We start from the raw sequence: 19560 nt of genomic DNA on the forward strand, positions 1-19560 counted from the left end.
CATATCTTTAGATGAATGTTACAGAGTATTATTTTAAGGCTTATTTTATCAGGGATTTTCCTGGATTCCCCTGGATTTAGGCTGTGTTAGAATAGAAAAACATCACCCAGGGAATGTAAAATTAATGAGTCTTCTAGAACTCTTCTAGGTGTTTCTAAGTCCTTAGCCTGTTAGTTCATTAAAATTCTAATTCATCTCCACTCTAAGGAGAAATACCTTATCTATAAAGGAAAGCCAGAGTAGAATAGTATCTTAAAGTTATAAACAGGAATTAGTGATCTTTGCTAACTAGAGGTTTTTTACTTTGTATAACAAAAATGTTAAAATGAAAAACAGTCCCGTGGGTATCACTTATGATATTGTTTTCCTATATTCTCTAGGTCCTTAACAAGTTCTTCATTGGTCATTATGTTCTACTGGTTTTTCTTAATATTTTTTTCCTTGGAAGTCTCTTCCTGGTTCTAATTCACTTCAGTTTTGGTAAGGACTATTCAAAGAAATACCAAAAACTACTAATTGAACAGAGCTGTTGTATGAATTCTATGAATATTGAAACTCATTGAAGGAGCTATGGAATTATTATTCCATAATATGGAATTATGTTATCTTCATAATCACTTAATTATTTTGGAGTAGGACTTAAATTAAGCAGGATAAAATGGAATGAATTATACGAAGAAAATATTTCCCAACAGTTGAAAGAGGTCAAAAGCATATACTTTATGATTATTGGCGATATTACATTGCTTGGAAATGGCACTTAGATCTAAAGTGTTACTTTCATGTAGTGGTTAGATGTTAACCACTTATGCTAGAGCAGGGCTTCCTTTTTTCTTAATTTTTTATTTATTATTTAATTTTTTTTCATTTAATAGTATTTTTTTTCCAATTACATGTAGAAATAGTTTATAACATTATTTTTTGTAAGATAGAGTTCCAAATTTTTCTCCCTCCTTAACCTCTGCCCAAGACAGAAATCTGATATAAATTATAGGTGATTTCATATTAAACATAATCATATCAAACATAATTCCATATTAGCCATGATGTGGAAAAAAATCAGAAAAGGGAAATGCCATGAGAAAAAAAAAAGATGAAAATAATATCCATCAATCTGCATTCAAGTCTCCATTTTTCTGTCTCTGGATGTGGATGGCATTTTCCATTCCAAGTCTATTGAAATTGACTTGGATCACTATATTGCTAAGAGTGAAGTCTATCATAGTTGATCATCATATAGTGTTGTTAATTGATCATCACATAATGTTGCTGTTACTGTATACAGTTTTTGTTCTGCTCACTTCACTCAGCATCAGTTTATGTAAAACTTGCCAGATTTTTCTGAAATCACCTATAGAACAGGATTTCTTAAACTTTTTCTATTCACAACTCTTTTCTGCCCAAGAAATTTTTACACAATCCCAGTCATATAAATATATAAAATTGGTATACAAATCAAACATTCACTGATAATAAATAGTGAAGTTATTTTAAAATAATTCTTTGGTGTATAACTTTATCCATAACATATACATATACATATACATAGCCATAACATATACATATAAATATAGCTATCATTTATTAAACATGAAAGCCAATTTGCATACTGAGATGAATGTACTTTTTTATTTTTACATAAAGAATTAAATTTTGATGGAATATTTGATATATTTTACTTGCAGCCAAATTTTTCAGAACCCCATAGTTTAAGAAGCTTTGTGCTAGAGAACTCTAACATATACATTGGTCTCATTTCCTATCTAAGAAAACAATTAACCCTGTCTTTTGTGTATTCCAAGTTCAATAAAAAGTGACAAAAGAGATAATAGTAGAAGTAATAGTAAATAGTAATAGAATTCTTCATTTTGGTAGTGAATAAATTGAAATGCATTGCATCTTGTACCCTCATTTTCTCCTTCTTGAGCTTTTCTTCATTTATTATTATATGAATTCCAATCTGAAGCATTCTTGTATTCCCTTGGTACTATATAATTCGTTTACCAGATTTCATTTTTAACTGGTACTGTACATTTTTAACTGTAACCAGAACTGTACATCATTAGCTATTCATCGTTAGTGTCTGGTATGTCCTTTTACCTGTTTGGAATCCCAGATTGAGTGATGTTAGTCATGAAATGGGCAAGGACTCTAAATTTTATCAGTTTTGAAAATCACAACAAGACTAATGCTTTGTCTTTTGTCTTGAAATAAGAAACCTGAAAATGAGGGCTATAAGTCAAATAAGCTGAAGTTTCTGAAAATTCAAGATTTTGGTCACTTTGATTGTGAACAGAGAGAATCCATAATTCCTGTCCAGAAATATAGGAACTAAATTTTGACAGGGACAAAGCTTAGGGAATAATCAGGCATGGGGATAGGTTGAATCTTCCACAATTTGTCTTGGGTCCTACCTTATCATCTTCAATTAAGATAGACCCTACAGAATAATATAGTTAGGGCTGAAGCTTTACTACAAAAGTAGAGAATGCTTCAGAGAGAACTTTTTGTAAGGAACCTGTTTTGGCACAGACCATAGTAAGGGAACAAAAGGGATAACTGGGACATCATCTAAACAGATTGGAAGGCAAGAGCAGACTAACAGATTTTTTATTATTGTATTGTACTCTGGTTCAGAGCAGTTGCATCTGCTGCTCCCAAGGACCCCAGGTGCCTATGAGCTGCAGCACAAAGATGCTGGGCCAACTTAAGCGGAACAATGATTCCTAACAAGCACAGGCTTTTGCTTGTCAGCTTCTCCTGGGAGAATCCCTGCTGAAAGCAAGTCTGGGAAGATTCCTAGGGATAGGTGGGCCGATCATATATCCATATTCCCCTTTCTACTTTCTCAATAGATGTTTACCTGTCAGATCACTATGTTAACAGGAATGAGGCTGTCAATAGTTACTAAAATAGAATTGAAAGGCAAACCAAGTTGGGAACTTTTCATTTTTCCCCAATACCACCATTCATAAACAGCTATTTCAAAAATAGTAGTTACAATCCTGTGGGTGGCAGGGATGGCCTTAAACAAAACTGGACTGGGAAAAGTATACTTTTACTGTCTTCTAAACTGCTACTTGCTAGACTTAAAGTCAAAATTATGGGCTGGAGTCAAAAGAATTTTCTTATTTTGTAGCTTTCTGTCCTAAGCTCCTAGAACCCAGGTAGGAAAGACTGGTATCTATTATCAGATTTTTTTCTCACAGACATAGTAGGAAAAACTCAAAACAGGTTCACTTTGACAACTATTACTCATTTTAGCCTTAAAAGTCTTCAAACTGCATTGGATGATATGGAAAACATGTATTTAAGATGGAGTCTGCCAGCAGAAAATTGACAAGGTAAATGGAGCCCATATCATACATTATGAAACATGGTCCATAGACTCCCTACCACTGTTAACTTTTGACATTTTGATTTGTTTTATTTTGTTCATATTCAATTGGTATCCTGGTAAATACTCATAATTATAACATAAAGATTATTTCCCCTTACTACTTTCCTTTTTTTCTATCAGAGATGTACCCTTCAACTTTGACCATTGGCTGTCTCTCAAAGCCAATATCAGCAACTTTGGCAAGGCCATCAGGTTAGACTCAACCTGTTCCTTCCCCCACTTCTCTATCTCAGGGCCAACCATATTTGTCTCCTAACAGTTCTGAGTTCTCAACCACTGCTTCCTTCTTTCCTCTTATTACTATCTTCCTCTCCCCCACTCTCCAAGCCTCCCAATGGGTCTCTAAAAAGGAGCAATGCAAAGAGTTAATGCTTTTTAATTACAAGTGCTATTGTAGCATCTATAAGGAGGAACACTTTAGGCTTAATTGAGACCAAATGTGAAGGCAAATTAAATGAGTAACTAATTAATGTAATGTTCTGGCATTAGACCCGTGTGTGTGTTGAGGTCCAGAGAGAAGGCTTGACTTCAAGCATCTTGTGAACATACAGTGCCCAAGGCAGAAGTGGGGCAGGAATCTTGGGGACTGGGGGAAATAACTGTAGAAAAGCTAATCCCAATTCTGGGCTCCTCAAGACCCATGTATTTATATATTTAGAAATACATAAACATAACTTCTCTTTCAATTGGACACCTCCCATGGTGGGATGAAAAAGTATCACAGAGTTAAGAATTAATGAACTTCATAGTCAAACACATGGAAAAGTATCTCTGGTTCAGCCCACATATGACAATTTTCTAGGTTTGCCCAATTTATGAGGTAACAGAGAACCTCAATCTGGTCAGACTCTTAACCTGAACCTGGAATACTAAAAAAATTTGAATAAGACTTCTTAGCAAATGGATGTACAAGACAAGACTAGAAGGGGGGAAGTTTTTAGACTAATCCAGATAAAGTAATTGGGGCACAATAATTGCATTTGTTGAGTCATTTTTCAGTTGTGTCCAACTCTTCATGACCCTAGTACGGTTTTCTTGGCAAAAATGCTGGAATTTGCCATTTCTTTCTCTGGCTCACTTTGTAGATGAAGAAACTGAGGCAAACAGTGTTAAGTGAATTGTTCAAGGCTGCCCAGCTAGAGTAAGTGTCTAAGATCATATTTGAACTTAGGAAGATGAGTCTTCCTGACTTTAGGCCCAACATCCTATCGACTGCACCAATCAGATGTCGCCAATAGTAGGATTGTGTTTGTGGAAATCAAAAGGAAAGAGTAAAAATGTTTCAAAGAAATGAATCTATACAACTGAAAACAGATAATATAGGATATATATTGTCCAGTTTTCTTCCTGACTTATCTTTCTTACTTACTTTAAAATTAGTTTTCTTCCTATTTCTTAACTTGGGTAGGAAAATTTAGTTCTCATCTCTCTAACTCTATATTCTCTCTCTGGGAAATCTCATTTATTTTTAGTCTTCAGCTGTCATGTCTATACTAGTGATTCCCAAATCTGTATTTTTACCTTTGTCTTCTGAGCTCTAGAAACATCTCCAGCTTCTTAGAACAGTCTATTTGAATGTTTTATTGTCTTCTCAAACTCAACTTGCCTAAGATCAAACTTAAAATTTTCTCCTACTCCTCCATCCCCAGTTAAAACTAAATTCTTCATGTCTATAAATGGACTATTTTCCTATAGTCAAAATCACTATTACCAGATCAAGTGAATTTTTCTTTATTGTCTCTTATGTAGTGCCTCTTTTACATTGCCACCATACCTCTCCTCCTATCTGTGATCCTACACACCATCACCAAACAAATCTGTCATTTCCTTTATTCAATAGTCTTTGATGACACCCAATGTTTATAGAATAAAGTTCACATTCCTTTACCTGCCATTCACAATCTAATCCCATACATTCCAGATCTAATCAACACTTCCATAAACAATCTAATCTATTCAGTAGCCCTTAAGCACATCCAGTTGGACAGTTAGATGGTACAGTATATGTAGTGGTAGACCTGAAGTCAAATCTGGTCTCAAGAGACTTACTAGCTATGTGATTGTGAGTAAGTCACTTAATCCTCTTTTATCAATTTCTCATCTGTAAAATGAGCCAGATTAGGAAATGGTAAAGCACTCCAATATCTTTATAAAGAAAACTTCAAGGGGGTCACAAAGAGTCAAATACAGTTGAACAACAAAATACATCATCTGGTTTTCCTAAAAGACATGGGTATTTTTTCTTTTGCTTTTCTTAAAATATAAATGCTTTTCAATTGCTTTCACCTTTTATCAAAACATCTTTCTGCCTATCCAAATACTACATATCCTTCAAAGCCTTGCTTACGTTCCACTATTTCCATGAAGCCCTTCCTAAACGTTTCAACTATGTTCACTTCATCCTCCAAACCTGAGTATTTTTGTTAATATCGCTCATTAAGCAGTAAGAGCATTCTAACAGCGCTGGCATTATTGTTATTTAACTCTCTGTATATGTTTGGTCTCGTGAACCAAAATGTGAAGTCAGTAAGAACAAGGAACACACTCTAATACATTTTCATATCTTCTAGTTCCTAAAAAACAACAGGCAATAAGTTGTCTTGATAGCTTAGATACTTAGGAAATAGCTCAGCTTAGGGAATTTTTATTTCCTGGTGGAGATAATCCATTTTAGAATAACTTTCAGATCTCTAAATAAGTGCCACTCACAACCATGAGAGCCAATACATTCTCCAGAAGCTTGAATAGAGAAAAAAAAAAAAACCCAAAAAACTACATCTTGCATTGGGAGTCAATGCAAATTATTAAAACTTAAGAGGAATAAGAGGAAAAAATAAATAACAAAAGAACTGTCAACAGTGGGAGATACCACATAGTATTTCTGAATTCTCAAATCTCCTCTGAAGTTTGAGAAAAGTCTTTTCCTCTTAGTATTGACAAGCTCTAGGAAGTCTCTAGCTCCGAGTCCCATGGTATTCTACCATGAGGTAGTATCACCATCTAGCGGCCAAAGAGGATATTGAAACTGCTAAATTGAAGCACCAAATGTAATTGTGAATAGATTCTCCTTATGTCGTTTCTGTTACCCCTTATTTGCTTCTTTTGTCCCTATGCTCAGAGTAAGATTTCATAAATGCTCATCTTTTTAACAACTTTCTAAAATGTTGAGTGGAGAACAAAGGATAAAAGGAAAGAGATGCGGTATTAACTCACTTTCCAAACAATTTATGCCTAGTCAGACTATCATAATGAGACATTGCTGAACTAATAGATGATATACTATAATAATAATAATACGAAATCAATTTATAACAGATGTCATACACCAGAAGATGGGGTTCTTAAAAGAGGCATAAAAAATTGAATTTAAATGCAGAATGGATAGTATAACAGCAGAAACCCAAATCCTAGATGCTGAAGTAGTTCTCAAAGTGTGGTCTAGAGAATCTTAGGGAGTCCCTGAAGCCCTTTCAGAGAGTATATGAATTCAAAATTAGTTTTTATTTCTAATATGCTAAATATCTATAAATAAAACCCACATAATAGTATGAAGATATTGAGAACTAAAATGTAAAAACCACTGCTATAGAGAACTGAAGAGCAATGGCTATTTAAAAAAAAAGCAGAGGGCTATATGGATGATGAAACATGCCTTTAAAGTATTGTTGCAAATAGGAGACCATAGTAGTCACCTGGCCAGGCTGACAGAAAACAACAGTAAAATGTGAGTGTAATTATTTATAGAAGAATTGAGTTCTCTAAGTAAAATCGAGCATATTAAGGCAAGGAGGCAATCATAAGTAGTACTTCACATCTGTATAAACAAGAACCATAGAGAAGTAAATGAGACTTCATTTGTACCCATGGTTATTGGCATTGCAAATGATCAATGTGTCTTCCCAACTATATTTTAAGGGTTTTTTTTTTTTGAAAGACTGACTTTTATACCTTTGTACCTTGAACAGTACTCACTTCATGCAATTAGGTTAAGAAGACACATCATACATGCACTCACATATATACATACATGGCACACAAATAGGTCTTTCAATCACATTCACAAAAGGTGACAAAAATCCATGACTATCAATACAAGCGTTATATTAAAATTTTAATCAAAGATAAAGAATATAAGGTATCATTTACAGAGTCAAAGTTGGCAGGGAGGGTGGGGAGGAGGGAATATTAAATTTGGGAATACAGAGATAAGCTCATAGAGCAGAGAAAAAGAATGGACTTCAAACTCTGCAGCTGTTCACCTTAACATGTTAAGTTATCTCTGTTACAGAGGGGAACAATTGATTATAAAATCATTTTAAAATTAATGGTAATGGGGAGAAGAGAGGAATAGTATGGCCTATTATTATGTTTTGTCCCCACAGAATCCTTCCCTTTTATCTTGGCACCTAAAATTTAGGTCACTCAATTCAGCAAAGAAATTAGATTAGATGTAGAAAGGCTATGCCTTTCTTTTCTTATTGCTTGGGATGCCACCTTAGTTCCAGCCCTACTATTGTACTTCTTACAATACACTTTCTGCTCAAAATGTGTCTTTTTTTTTTTTAATCTATGATTCCCTGAGGCTGTTCAGCCTCTTTCCCCTGAAAATTCTATCAAGACCTCTAGCAGGTCCCTGGGCTGGCCTGGGGCTAGGCAGCTCTGGGTGCCCAGAATGTCTCTTTATGTCTGTGGGTGTCTCCATTGGGGACTTTTCTGGGGATCCAGCGAAGATCCTTGGCTCCTCTACTTCAGATGGGGACCTCATATCTCTTTATATCTAGGAAGAAGATAGAAATTCAGGTTAAGGAGATAAGACAGGCATGAGAGGATCAGATAGACTCATATCTCCTTAGAAGAACACTATTTGACACACTCAAGTTCTACCTTATACTCTTCATAAATAAAGTTGTGAGGTTAAGAACTATAAATCTTCCTTCTATTCTAAATAAAATAGATTGGACTGGAAATAAGTTTCTACAGGGAGTCAATTAGGTTCCCAAGAATACCTGATTCCTCCTCTTTTCATTCTTCTGAGTGTCCTCACCCATAATCCCAATTTGTGTCAAAATGGTATTCTTAAATGCTTCCTGGATCCCTCTTTAAAGAGGGCAGCATGAATTTTATGTAGTCCTCAACCTCTGACCCCCACCCCCAAATCTTTCATACCGACGTGGGAAACAGATTCCCTGAAGGGAAAGAGCTCTCCTATCCTTTCCCCAGAGAAGCAACACTAGAACAGAGCTCCCCAGGGTTCCCATGCAATACAAAAGAAACTCCCTCCCAGCCCTTCACTCATCTAGTCTGGGTTCAAAGCATCAACCATATCCCTGCAAGCAAGAAAACCAGGCCCAAGAGAGGAGCTCAGGAGGCCACAGAAAAGGTTATCCATACCACCACCAACACAGCCCAACTTCTGACCAAACTCTTTTCTTTTCCCATCTCCTTCCCATGCCATCCCATTTCCTCCCTCCTTTCTTCTCCCCAAAATACCCATTGCCCATCAACAAAAGAGCAGAGGGAGAACCAGGTCAATATCTCCATTGGACTTGAATAGAATTCACTTTCATTGTTTTCTTCACCCTTCAAGCAGAGTACTAGATAATTTTGGACTGTGAACCTCATAGCAATGGCATTACAACTGCAAAGAGGAGTCTTTACTCTAAACCTTCTACCCCTCCCCAAATAAAAATATCCCTAAGGTCTGTTCTTCCCCAAAGAAGGCAGAGGCCCCTGTCCAGGTTCTGCACTTCATAAGGAAAACCCCACGCACATTACATTGTTTAAATCGCAAGTCCTTGGAGCTGACCCCTTTAGAAACAAGCAAGAGAAATCACACTGGTGAGGAGAGTTGGCATGCAGTCCTGGTTCCGATTGCAAATCAGTCATGGGACTAATACTCACAATACAAACCACAGCCCACTGGACACTACCTTGGGTGGGTTAGGGCCAGACAAAAGCTATGAAGACATATGGAAGATAATGGATGTTAGTAAAGATTAGCAACATGTTGGGAGGGAAGGATGGGGGGGAGGGAAAGAAGGGAGGCAGGGAGGTAAGGAGAAAGGGAGGTAGGGAAAAAAACATGGAAGCTGGAGACTTCAGGCTAGGCTCCCTGGAGTCCAGGTTAAGAATTTTCAGGGAGTCAGGGCTCAAGCAAGACTTTTAGAAAAGTCAGAGATTAGCCTCTGGTTCTCCAGCAGGATTCAGAGGTAGATTATGATTACCACAAAATGTGGGGTTTGGGAAATCCCCTAAAATTGAATGCCCAAACAAGCCCTCCAGTTCAAGGACCTTAGATCTCAGGAGAACTTACCCTCTGTTTCTATTCTCACTTCCCCTCCAAGCCTGGATTTCTTTGTACACCAAGCGAGAGAGGAACTGTAGGGGAGAGAAAAATAGAAGGGGAACTATGGAGCTAGGCAGATACCAACCGTTTTTAGAGGTCTGGGGTAAAGAGATAGGATAGGGTCTAGTGGTGCTTTCCGCAGAGTACATATTCCATAAATATTTGTTGATTAATTATAGGTGGACGGATAGTAACCTTGAGTGGTGCATTATTTAAAGAATGTGATACCATTCTGAGCTATCCAAAAAAGATGCAAAAACTTCCAAAATGCAGCCACTCCTATACTGTACCAGATTTCCTAGTGCCAATTCCTTCCCTGTGGAAACCTTGCTAAAACAGCCAGGCCAGGATGCCATAACATTGGGACCCCACACCCACTCAAGGCAAAAAAAAGTCATTTACCAGGCAAGCCAAGATATCTGCAGAAATCAGCATATAGAAGACGTTGTTCCAGCCTGTAGGGGAGATGAGTCCAGCTAGCAGAGGCCCTAAAGCAGCACCTAGAGAATAACGCAGATGTGTGAGGAGCAAAGCAAGATGTTCCAGACCTCAGGTGGTCAAATCTCCTCTGCTATAACATTCTCCCCACAACCCAGTCCATGCTCAGGGTGCCAATCTCTGCAGTGGAAGAGATCAGGGCCCAACTGCCTAGAATAAGGAGTGGGAAGGACAAGAACCCAGCCAGACCACGCTGACCTATTGAGCCAGTCCCATCAATAATGGCTGTCACAGTGGAAAGCGCCTTTGCATTGCCCCTCAGACTCTTATGTGTGCCCTGGGGAGATAAGAGAGAGTAAAATCAGAGGTCTACCATGAGCAACTTGCATCACTGCTATTTAGCCAGGCCCAGAGTATATCCAAATTCACCAAGGAGAGCATCAGTCTCTAGCTGAGAGATAACTCAATAATGGCAAAAGGACACAGCTCATAAGTTTGGTGATGGTATTGGGAAGATGCCTAACTTGGGAGAGAGAAAAGGAACATAGTTCAGAAGGGAAAATGTTTCACAGACAACATGCTAAACTATCTAACATTGAGTAAAGGGAAAGGGAATGGACATGAGACCAGAAGAGAAATACCTACTCAAATCTTGCAACAATTCTCTCCCCTAATCATATAGGCCTCGTGGGGCACTGGGACCCTCCATGGAGTGGGACACCATGAGTTGTACTAAGTGGAAGTATAATGCCAATTCTTGGATGGGCTGGGCTTACCAGGTCGGCTGAGACAGCAGTGGTGATGAGAGCATAGGGCCCATTGACCAAAGCCCCACAGATAATCAACATCACTAGGAAGGTAGAGAAAAAGATAGTGGTCATCTCCACCAAAGGGTAAAGGTGAAAAGTTCTCCCATCTTAAACTGTTTCCCACCAGACCTAGATTCCTAGTCCCTTCTTTCCATCCCCAATGAATTCCTGTGAACTGAATTGTTTCCTACTTCCTCCTTCCATCCCCAACCCCAGTCTACTCCTGGGCATTTCAAACATTCAGAGCACCAAACTTCTGCCTCCCTTTGTCCTCTTCTGTGCACATCCATGGAAATCCAGAAGAACCCAAGTTGCAATCTCACCTACAGAACTGCCAATTCCATTCTGGCCTACAGAATTGTACAGGAACAGCTAGAAGAAGAAGAAAGAAGAAAAAAGGGCATGGGATACAAAGATTATCTTCATGGGATATTTAAAGGGACTGTGGTCCATAGATCTTACATTACCCTTTTCCATCCTGGAATCCCTAGTCATCTTGTCTACCCTCCTAAAACTGATAGGGATCTCTGTCCCCAACAATAAATTCCAAGACCTCCCTTAGGAAGCTGACTTAGCTTTGAAATCTATAATTTCCCTATTTGAAAATTCTTATCTAACCCAAATTTCCCATTGCAATGTAAACCAAAATTCCTTTGCTTTGTCTAAGTTAGGCGAGAAAATACAACAGCTGGCCTCTTTTTTCACAATCTATTCCCATTCTCTATCACCACCACCACACACACCCCTCTTTTCCCTAAGCTAAATAGTTCTCTAAGCTCTCATTTCCCTTCCTACTATGTCATCCCTCTTGTAGATAAACCATTTATTCCCTGTAAACATCCCCCAAGGAGACAGCCAACCATCCTCTCCCAAATGAGAGACTAACCATAGGGGCAGCTACAATCAGCATGACACAGCAGGTAGTGGCCCTGCCATTGGTATAGTCAGAGATGATCCCAGCAAGGATGCCACCTGTAACACATACCCCATCTTACACCCCTCTGCAATCACTGATAAAAACCAGAGCTCTTCCCATCATCCCACTTTCTTTGACTCCTTCACATTATTACCACAACCTCCAAACTAAGGTGTGGATAAAGGATTCTTTCCACTCCACCCTTCCCTACATACCCCCTTATAAATGAAAAAACAAGGATGAGGAGGAACAGCTTTTTCCAAAGGCTGCCTGGCCAGGCAGGAATCCTTGGAAATATATGTCCTCTCCTCTGATTTTGCTTGATTAGGTCAAGCCTTATTGATCATGTACTTCCTCCCCTCCCTACTACTCTACTTTCAATTCAAGGGGAAAGACTCAGCCTTAAACAAGCACAGAGAGCCTGACCTATTATGCCACCAACATCAAAGAGGGTAGAAAGATCTCCAGCTTCCTTGGGTCCAAAATGAGCTGTGGAGAAAACAAAAGAACTAAGAAAAAATCTGGCCATAAGTTTAAAAGTAGGCAGAACTAGCTAACTAAAATGCATAATTTGGAAGCAAAGAATAAAGAAGGAATTGATTCACAGAGAATCTAAGGAATAGCATCCATGACATTCTGCAGCTATCTTTGAAGAAAGCCCTTTAAATAAACTTTGGGATAAACTAAACTCAACGTTTATCATGACTAAGTCCCATATGCAATGCTCAAAGCTGCTAGAATGTATAAAAAAGGCAGTTTTATAGGAACCAGAGAAAACAGGGAATGTTGTTTATGATAGAAGAGACAGGTAAGGAAGAGCTTGGATGCTAAGGTGAGTAGTTGGTTTAATGGTTTAAGGGGGACCTGAGGGAATTTGACTCCTTCTCCCTAAAGTGATTAGAAGGAGTAGAGAGAAAAATGTGGTGGAAGATATTGGGAGCCCAAAGTGGATGAAGGATGCTGAAGGGTATCCCTTGCTGTGGTTTTAAGATTTGGAGGGGGGCAATTTTCCCCAATGACATATAGCTCCTGGATATAAACAGCTATTGAATACCAGATCTTGAGTCCAGCCAGCCAACAGAGAGAAGTATCTACTTAATGCCCAAGTTAGGGACAATGTGCCAGAGCAGAGCCAGCACAACCACAATGATCCTCACAGTGTTGATGAATTCTCTTTTTGACAGAGAAAGCTATAAACTTCTCTGGTAGTTGGTTATAAGGCCTTGCCCCAAAAAGCCTCTATTTCAGCACCTATACAGAATCAGGTAGCCTTCAAGTAGGTTCTTGTTAGGTAATGAAAATAGAAAGTTAAGAAGTCACAATAGAGAACAACAGAAAGGAATACTCAGGACATGGTTCATTATGTAATCTTCAATTTTGTCTAAAACATGAAACATGACATGATGAAAGATATTTGCATTCTATGGACCTACGGATATAGGGGTGCCTAAAAGCCCTAGTATCCAATTTCTAAGTCTCTTGCTTTTCTCACAAGACAGATTCCAGAAAATTTGTGTCCCCAGACCTGAAGTACATGCATAGTACTTGGGTGATCCTTTACTCTGCTGAGCCAACCCCTTCATTCCCATCTCAGCCTTCCAAGTACTCTTTCACAATTTCTTTCCTTACTTCCCCCCTCCACCCATTTCCCTACTTTCTCCACCTAGCACATGTACTTACCCACATTAACGATGTAGAGGGGCAACCAAAATAAGAAGGTATAACTGACCAGCTTGGCAAACAACAGACACAAGGAGAACTCCACTACACCCTGGAGGAAAATAAAGGGATGGGGATAGTGCCAAGGGACTCCCCCATCACTGATCTCAGGGTACCATCTCTAGGGCACTCTGTTCTGCTCAACCCCTCCAGAAAGAAATCTCTGGAGTAACCATTCAAGCACTGGCCCACTCCTTCACCACTCCACCCTGCCAATCCTTTCTTACTCACCGGGATTCTGAGTGCCCCTAGGAAACTGATGGCTCCAGGTTTTTCATTTGACTCCTTGGAACATCCAGCATCTTCAATTCCACAATCCCTCTCAGCACAATGTGAATCTGCAGATGTAGCCACTTCTTCAACGGGTGCATTCTGAACACAGTTGGGAAAAGTCCGTTAAAATGGAGGATGAGATTCTGGCAATCCCACTCCCACAGAATGGAAATCCAAATTTACTCACCATTACCTGAGGGGTATGGGATATCCCTGACTGAAAAGAATAGGCCTTAGGGCAAAGGCTTAAATTCATGATTATACACAGGCTTTAAGGAATTCTCCTATAGAACTCACTGCTTGGTTATGGCTGGCCCTATTTCTGATGGAGATTTAGATCGTCAAATGTATAGCAAGAAGTGAGAAGCAGGGACTAATCAGGTCCATTAAGTAACTGACTGATTTCCCAACTTCTTCTTACTAGCCTGATGCTTCTAGTAGCTAGTTTCTCTGGAAACCAAAAATGGGGAGGAATGAGGTGAGTAAGGTCACCTTTCACCTTCTGGGAAGATTCCTACTCACATGGTGCTGAGGAGGGGTACAATCCACATCTTCAGGGTCTAAAAGAAAAGGTGAGGATTAGATTCACAGGAGGTCAGGCCCTATCATTCCAGAGTATCCTCATTTTTTCATTTCTTATTACTGAGCTCAAAGCAGTTCAGAATTTGGGGATTCTCAGTACTTTATTAATAAGGAGGAAAAAAGGAAAAGCAGTAGAACTTAAAGGAAAGGAATAATGTATTGGGAAGCAAGAGTTGTTCTGTCATTTCAGTCATATCTTTTTGTGATCCCATTTAGGGTATTCTTTGAAAAGATCCTAGAGGGGCTTCCCTTTTCTTCTTCCAGCTCATTTTACAGATAAGGAAGCTGAGGCAAACAGGGTTACCCAAGGTCATACTGACAACAAGTGTCTGAGATTGCATCTGAATTCAACTCTTCCTGATTAGGGCCCACATTCTATCCATTATACCACCTAGCTGCCCAAGAGGCAGGAGGCCTGGATTCCAATCCCTATTATCTTTAGTTGGTTGTATGTCTTTAAGCAAATTATTTCATCTTTTGGTATCAATTTCTTACCAGTAAAATAAGAATATTAACTTCCCTATGTATATCACAAGACTGCTTATAACAGAGATAAGTGAAGCATTTCTAATTACTACATCCTGAAATAGTAAGTCTAGCATTTAAATACTTGCAAAGTGCTTTATTTATACACTGTTTCATTTGATCTTCAAAGTAATGATAAATTTAAAGCCAAGAGACATCAATTTCAAATCTTGTTTCTGTTACCTATTTGCTACAGACCAATAACAACTGATTTTTTAAAGTCTGGTTTTATCACTATAAAACTGAGATAATGCAAGCACTATGTATCTGATAATAGGATGGCTATGAGGAAAACACTATAAACTTAAAAGTACAACACAAATGTGAATTAACATTATCTCTTTTTCTCAGCCCCTTAAGTACAGAAAAACCTTCTGGTTAGAAAAACAAACACCTAGTGTGATGCTCATTAGAGAATCCTGGAAAAAGAGAAGACCTGGGAGTTAATTCTGCACTCACTCTCAATAAGGAAGAGGAAGTTGATGACGCCTATGACAGCAATGATAATACCAGGCACGATGAAGGACAGGCCCCAAGCTGAATTCACCCAGATACCAGCAATCAGGGAGCCCAGGATGTTGCCCACAGATGTGTGGGAGTTCCAGATACCCATGATAAATCCTCGCCTAGAGATGAAGATAGAGGAAGAGAAAAGAGGTAGAAAGGTTAGCAGCCTTACCTTAGGTGAAGGAGCTAATTGAGAATTTCATGAGCTCATCTGATGAACTCAAAGCACCTCATCACCAAAGGGGCAACTAAGGCTGTAAGCAAGGAAGGAATGTGATCTATGTCACATTAGGATAGGAAGAGAATTGAGGGATCATAAAACCTTCCAGATGAGTTTTCTCCTTATTTAGTTCCACTATCCTGGAGTTCCAATGCAATTATTTCTACCATCCTTCAACTGTAAAATCTTTTACTAGTGAAATCCATTCACAACTTGTATTCTGTTTCTCTCTGTCTCTCTCTTGCTCTCTCTTTCTGTCTCTGTCTTTCTCTGTCTTTCCCTCTCTGTCTCTCCCTCTCTCTCTCTCTTTCCCCTCCCTTCTCTTTTTAAACACCCACTTTTTCCCATTCCTCCCTCCCTTTTACCCCTTCCCCCATGCCTATACTTACTTTCCTTTCCCAAACCAGTTACCAACACAGGTCACTACCGATGGCCAGCCTGTGGTCTGTGCCAATCCATTAAAGATCTACAGGAAGAGAAGAATTAAGGGAACATGTATGATGGACACAGATTAACTTAAAAGGTCTGGAGCTGAAAATAAAGAAGGGAAGCAAGAAGTTTGGGAATGAAGCCCTCTGACTCAAATATCATATACAAATCCTTCACAAAGCTAAAAACAAACAAAACAAAACAAAATGTCCTATATTCTCCTAACTAATGAATAAAAGGCAGAGAAGATAGGTTGGATTTCAAGGAATGAGAAAAGGGATGGAAGAAGAATTGAGGCAGGAAAATAAATCTGCAAAAGGGAAGGGAATCTTTACCTGGACAAGTACATAGTACCACAATTGGTGAATGTTCCAGTAATAACCCAGGCCAAAGAGCGCAGTAAAAATCCCACTCAGCAGCATCCCAGCAAACAGGTAATAGCGGATGGAAAGTCTCTCCCCAAAAATTCCACTGAAGAAAATTAATCATTAAATCTCAAAAATATTCCAATCATAACCTAGCCCTGCCAACCCAAGCCACAACTTATACCTGGTCCCTTCCTCAGCTCCACCTATTAAAGTAAATGTTTCCTAAGGAATTTGGAGGTCTAGATTGTAACAAAGGAAGGGTTCCCCTCAACATTTTTATCCAGATGAAGAATGATTAATCAAAAGCACCTTGTAAAGGAGCAATTCAGGTAGCAAAGAAGCAACTCCATCTTTTTGACTAGAGATTAAAAATCATTGATCAAAGGCAGCTTTGAGAAGAAAAACAAGTCATAAATAGGCAGCCAGCTAGGAGAAAGTAGGGAAGAGCCCCATATCTAGGGGATTTTGTCTGTGGGGAATATTAAGGGTTGATGTGTATGTATTGGTCTCTTCATTAGCTGAGCCACCTCTTTCCCCATCTTCCTTGCACATCCTTAAATAAATACACTAGTACTGATAAAGATACTGAACTAAAGAAAAATAAATTATCCTGATTTATTCTATGCTATGAAGGACTCCGGCTCTCCCTTAATACCTGATGAACATGCCAACAGCATAGGCAATCAGAAAAGCATCATCCACACCTCCCAGCAGTTCCTTGTAGTTTTCCTGATCTGGAAACAAATGAAAAAAATGCCTCCCCAATCAGATTGCCACAGGATAGACAGCTTCTCCCAACTCTCCCAGCCACACATTTATTAATCAAACATTAAGTATATATGCCATGACTAATATGGAAATGTTTAAGATGATTGTACATGTATAATATCACATGGCTTGATATCTTGGCGAGGGATAAGAAAGGAGAGGAAAAATTTGGAACTCAAAACCTTACATAAATTAATGTTGAGAACTATCTTTACAGGTAACTAAAAAATAAAATACTATTGAGAAACAATATATATTTATATATTGCCAGATACATATAGATCTAGGCAAAGACAAATCCCTAGCCTCAAAGAATTTAAATTCTAAGAGACAAAGATGCATGTAGAGACAAAATGAATATAAAGTGATTTTGAAAAGAAAGCAATAATAGGTAAAAGAAGAGAGGGTCTAGAAATTTCCTGAAGAAAGTGGCGCTTGAGTTGAATCTTGAAGAAAATTAACAATTCTGAGAAATGATGGTGAGTAGGGTATGCACTGCAGTCATGGATAAAGGTACAGAGATGGAAGATGAGTAACAGCTAGAAAGACAACTTAACTGCACTGCAGTGTTTAGAGTATGGAATACATAAAAAACTGTAAAGGTAAATCAGGGCAATGTTGGGAAGGGCTTTAAACGCCAAACAAAGGAATTTACATTTGATCCTGGAGCAAATAAGGAATCACTGGAGCTTATTGAGTAAGGAAATGACATGGTTGTGCTTGCCCTTTACCAACATAAGTTTAATAACTATATGAAGGATGGATAGGGCAGAAATAGTACTTGAGGTTGGGAGACTACAAGACTACTGCAGTAGTTCAGTCAAAAGGTGATAAGGGCTTAAACCATTGGAGTGAGTTTGTGAGCAAGGAGAAGTGATCTATGTCAAAGATCTGGTAAATGACTATGTAGGAGGGAATATAGGATAACACTGAGGTTCCCTTACCAAGGGTTCTGTTTTTCACTAGTCATCACAACCCCCATCCATTCCTCTTCTTCAAGGCAAAAGTTAGGGGAGTATTAAGGATAGAAGGCAGAAGGAGAAGGGCCAAGCTCTTACCAAATGGAGCCCAGTTACACCATGTGGTGCTGTTGGAATTGTTGTTGGGGTTTTCTAGCCCTGTGCAGTTTCGATGCAGCTGGCTCTGAAGAAGCAAAGGATTAGCCTGAGAGTCATCCCCACTGAGAGAGAGTCTCAGCAGCAACAGCACCCTGAGCCTCCTTCATCAGATCCCACCTGGTCAGATTCTCCAGTCTAACTCCTATCCAAAACTCACTGTCCCTCCCTGCTCCTAAGGCTCTCTGGTCTTTTGTGCCCTACACCCCTGGCTGGTTCCTCATGCACACAAAAAGTGGAGCAAGGGGAGCTGTGGACAAGAGGAGTTATGGTGGAGTGGAGGGAGCTATTTCCCTTCCAAAGGAGACTTGGAGGAGAAAACACCTGCCAGATGCCTGGGAATGTGTAAGAACCTGTCCTTCAGGATCTGGGAGCACATCCTGCCACCCAAGAAACAGTATTCCCAGCACAGACCTGCTTCCTCCCTCAAGTTACTCTAGACCTCACCCTGGCTTTTCCCTGGCCTCACCTTGACAACACTGATCGGCTTCCTCGACAGGTGGTAACAGGTGTAAATGAGGAAGGTGAGCAGCAGAATAAAGCCTCGGTACCTGTAACAGAACGAGACAGACATCTTAGTCAATAGGAAACAGTTGGAGCTGGCAGTACCAATCCACCAAGATCCACAGGGCCAGGAATCATAATATGCACACACAATTCCATTCCCTAGATATAACTAGGCTTTATAACATGGTTCTCCAGAAAGAGCTCAATAAAGAAAAACTTGATCTGAAAATTCACAGAAGCAAATCAAAAGATCTAGGAATATGAGCTGGAATTCAAAAAGGCAAGAGGTGAGATAGGTCACTCCTGTTCCCAGGTATAGAATTTAAGAGTTAGCAGTGGAGAGAAAGAGTATATTAGACAAGAAAGCTTCCACCTATTGCTCCATGCCCAAACCTCTCAGCAGGGTTGATTCATTATTATCACTATAGACCAAGAACTCTTCCTGCCCATCCCTTACACTACTTCTCTTTTTAGTTCATTAAAATAGAGGAAAGACTATCTGGATCCACCTTTATAGGAGCCGTTTGAAAAGCAGATAGGGGTCATTTTGTAGCTTAAGCCTGGGAATAAAGAAGGAAGACTCCTAAAATGTCAAGGGAAGATTCTCCTCCTGAGGCATGGAGACAGAACTAATTTCT

General features: G+C 39.1%; 1 protein-coding gene across 1 annotated transcript; it reads right to left on the bottom strand.

Moving 5' to 3' along the window:
- Positions 1-7892: 7892 nt before the first annotated feature.
- LOC116422483 (glucose-6-phosphate exchanger SLC37A2-like) lies at positions 7893-19004 on the bottom strand. The gene is made up of 17 exons (XM_031960849.1): positions 18885-19004; positions 18359-18443; positions 17188-17266; positions 16500-16635; positions 16125-16201; positions 15468-15634; positions 14424-14461; positions 13860-14000; positions 13590-13680; positions 12336-12398; positions 11880-11965; positions 11317-11365; positions 10961-11034; positions 10443-10521; positions 10149-10246; positions 9714-9778; positions 7893-8177 (listed from the first exon to the last, which is right to left on the bottom strand). The coding sequence occupies exons 1-17, from the start codon at positions 18987-18989 to the stop codon at positions 8162-8164; spliced, it is 1449 nt and encodes a 482-aa protein (XP_031816709.1). The 5' UTR covers positions 18990-19004; the 3' UTR covers positions 7893-8161.
- Between the last annotated feature and the right edge of the window lie 556 nt (positions 19005-19560).

The sequence above is a fragment of the Sarcophilus harrisii genome, chromosome 3 (genome assembly GCF_902635505.1).
Source record: "Sarcophilus harrisii chromosome 3, mSarHar1.11, whole genome shotgun sequence".
Lineage (NCBI taxonomy): Eukaryota > Metazoa > Chordata > Mammalia > Dasyuromorphia > Dasyuridae > Sarcophilus > Sarcophilus harrisii.

Coding starts and splice junctions, on each gene's coding strand:
- LOC116422483 (XM_031960849.1), bottom strand. CDS start 18,989: ATGTCTGTCTCGTTCTGTTACAGGTACCGAGGCTTTATTCTGCTGCTC. Junction 14,462..15,467: donor CTTCCTCTTCCTTATTGAGA/GTGAGTGCAGAA, acceptor CTTTTCTTTTAG/ACCCTGAAGATGTGGATTGT. Junction 11,035..11,316: donor TGGAATTGGCAGTTCTGTAG/GTGAGATTGCAA, acceptor CTACCTTCCTAG/TGATGTTGATTATCTGTGGG.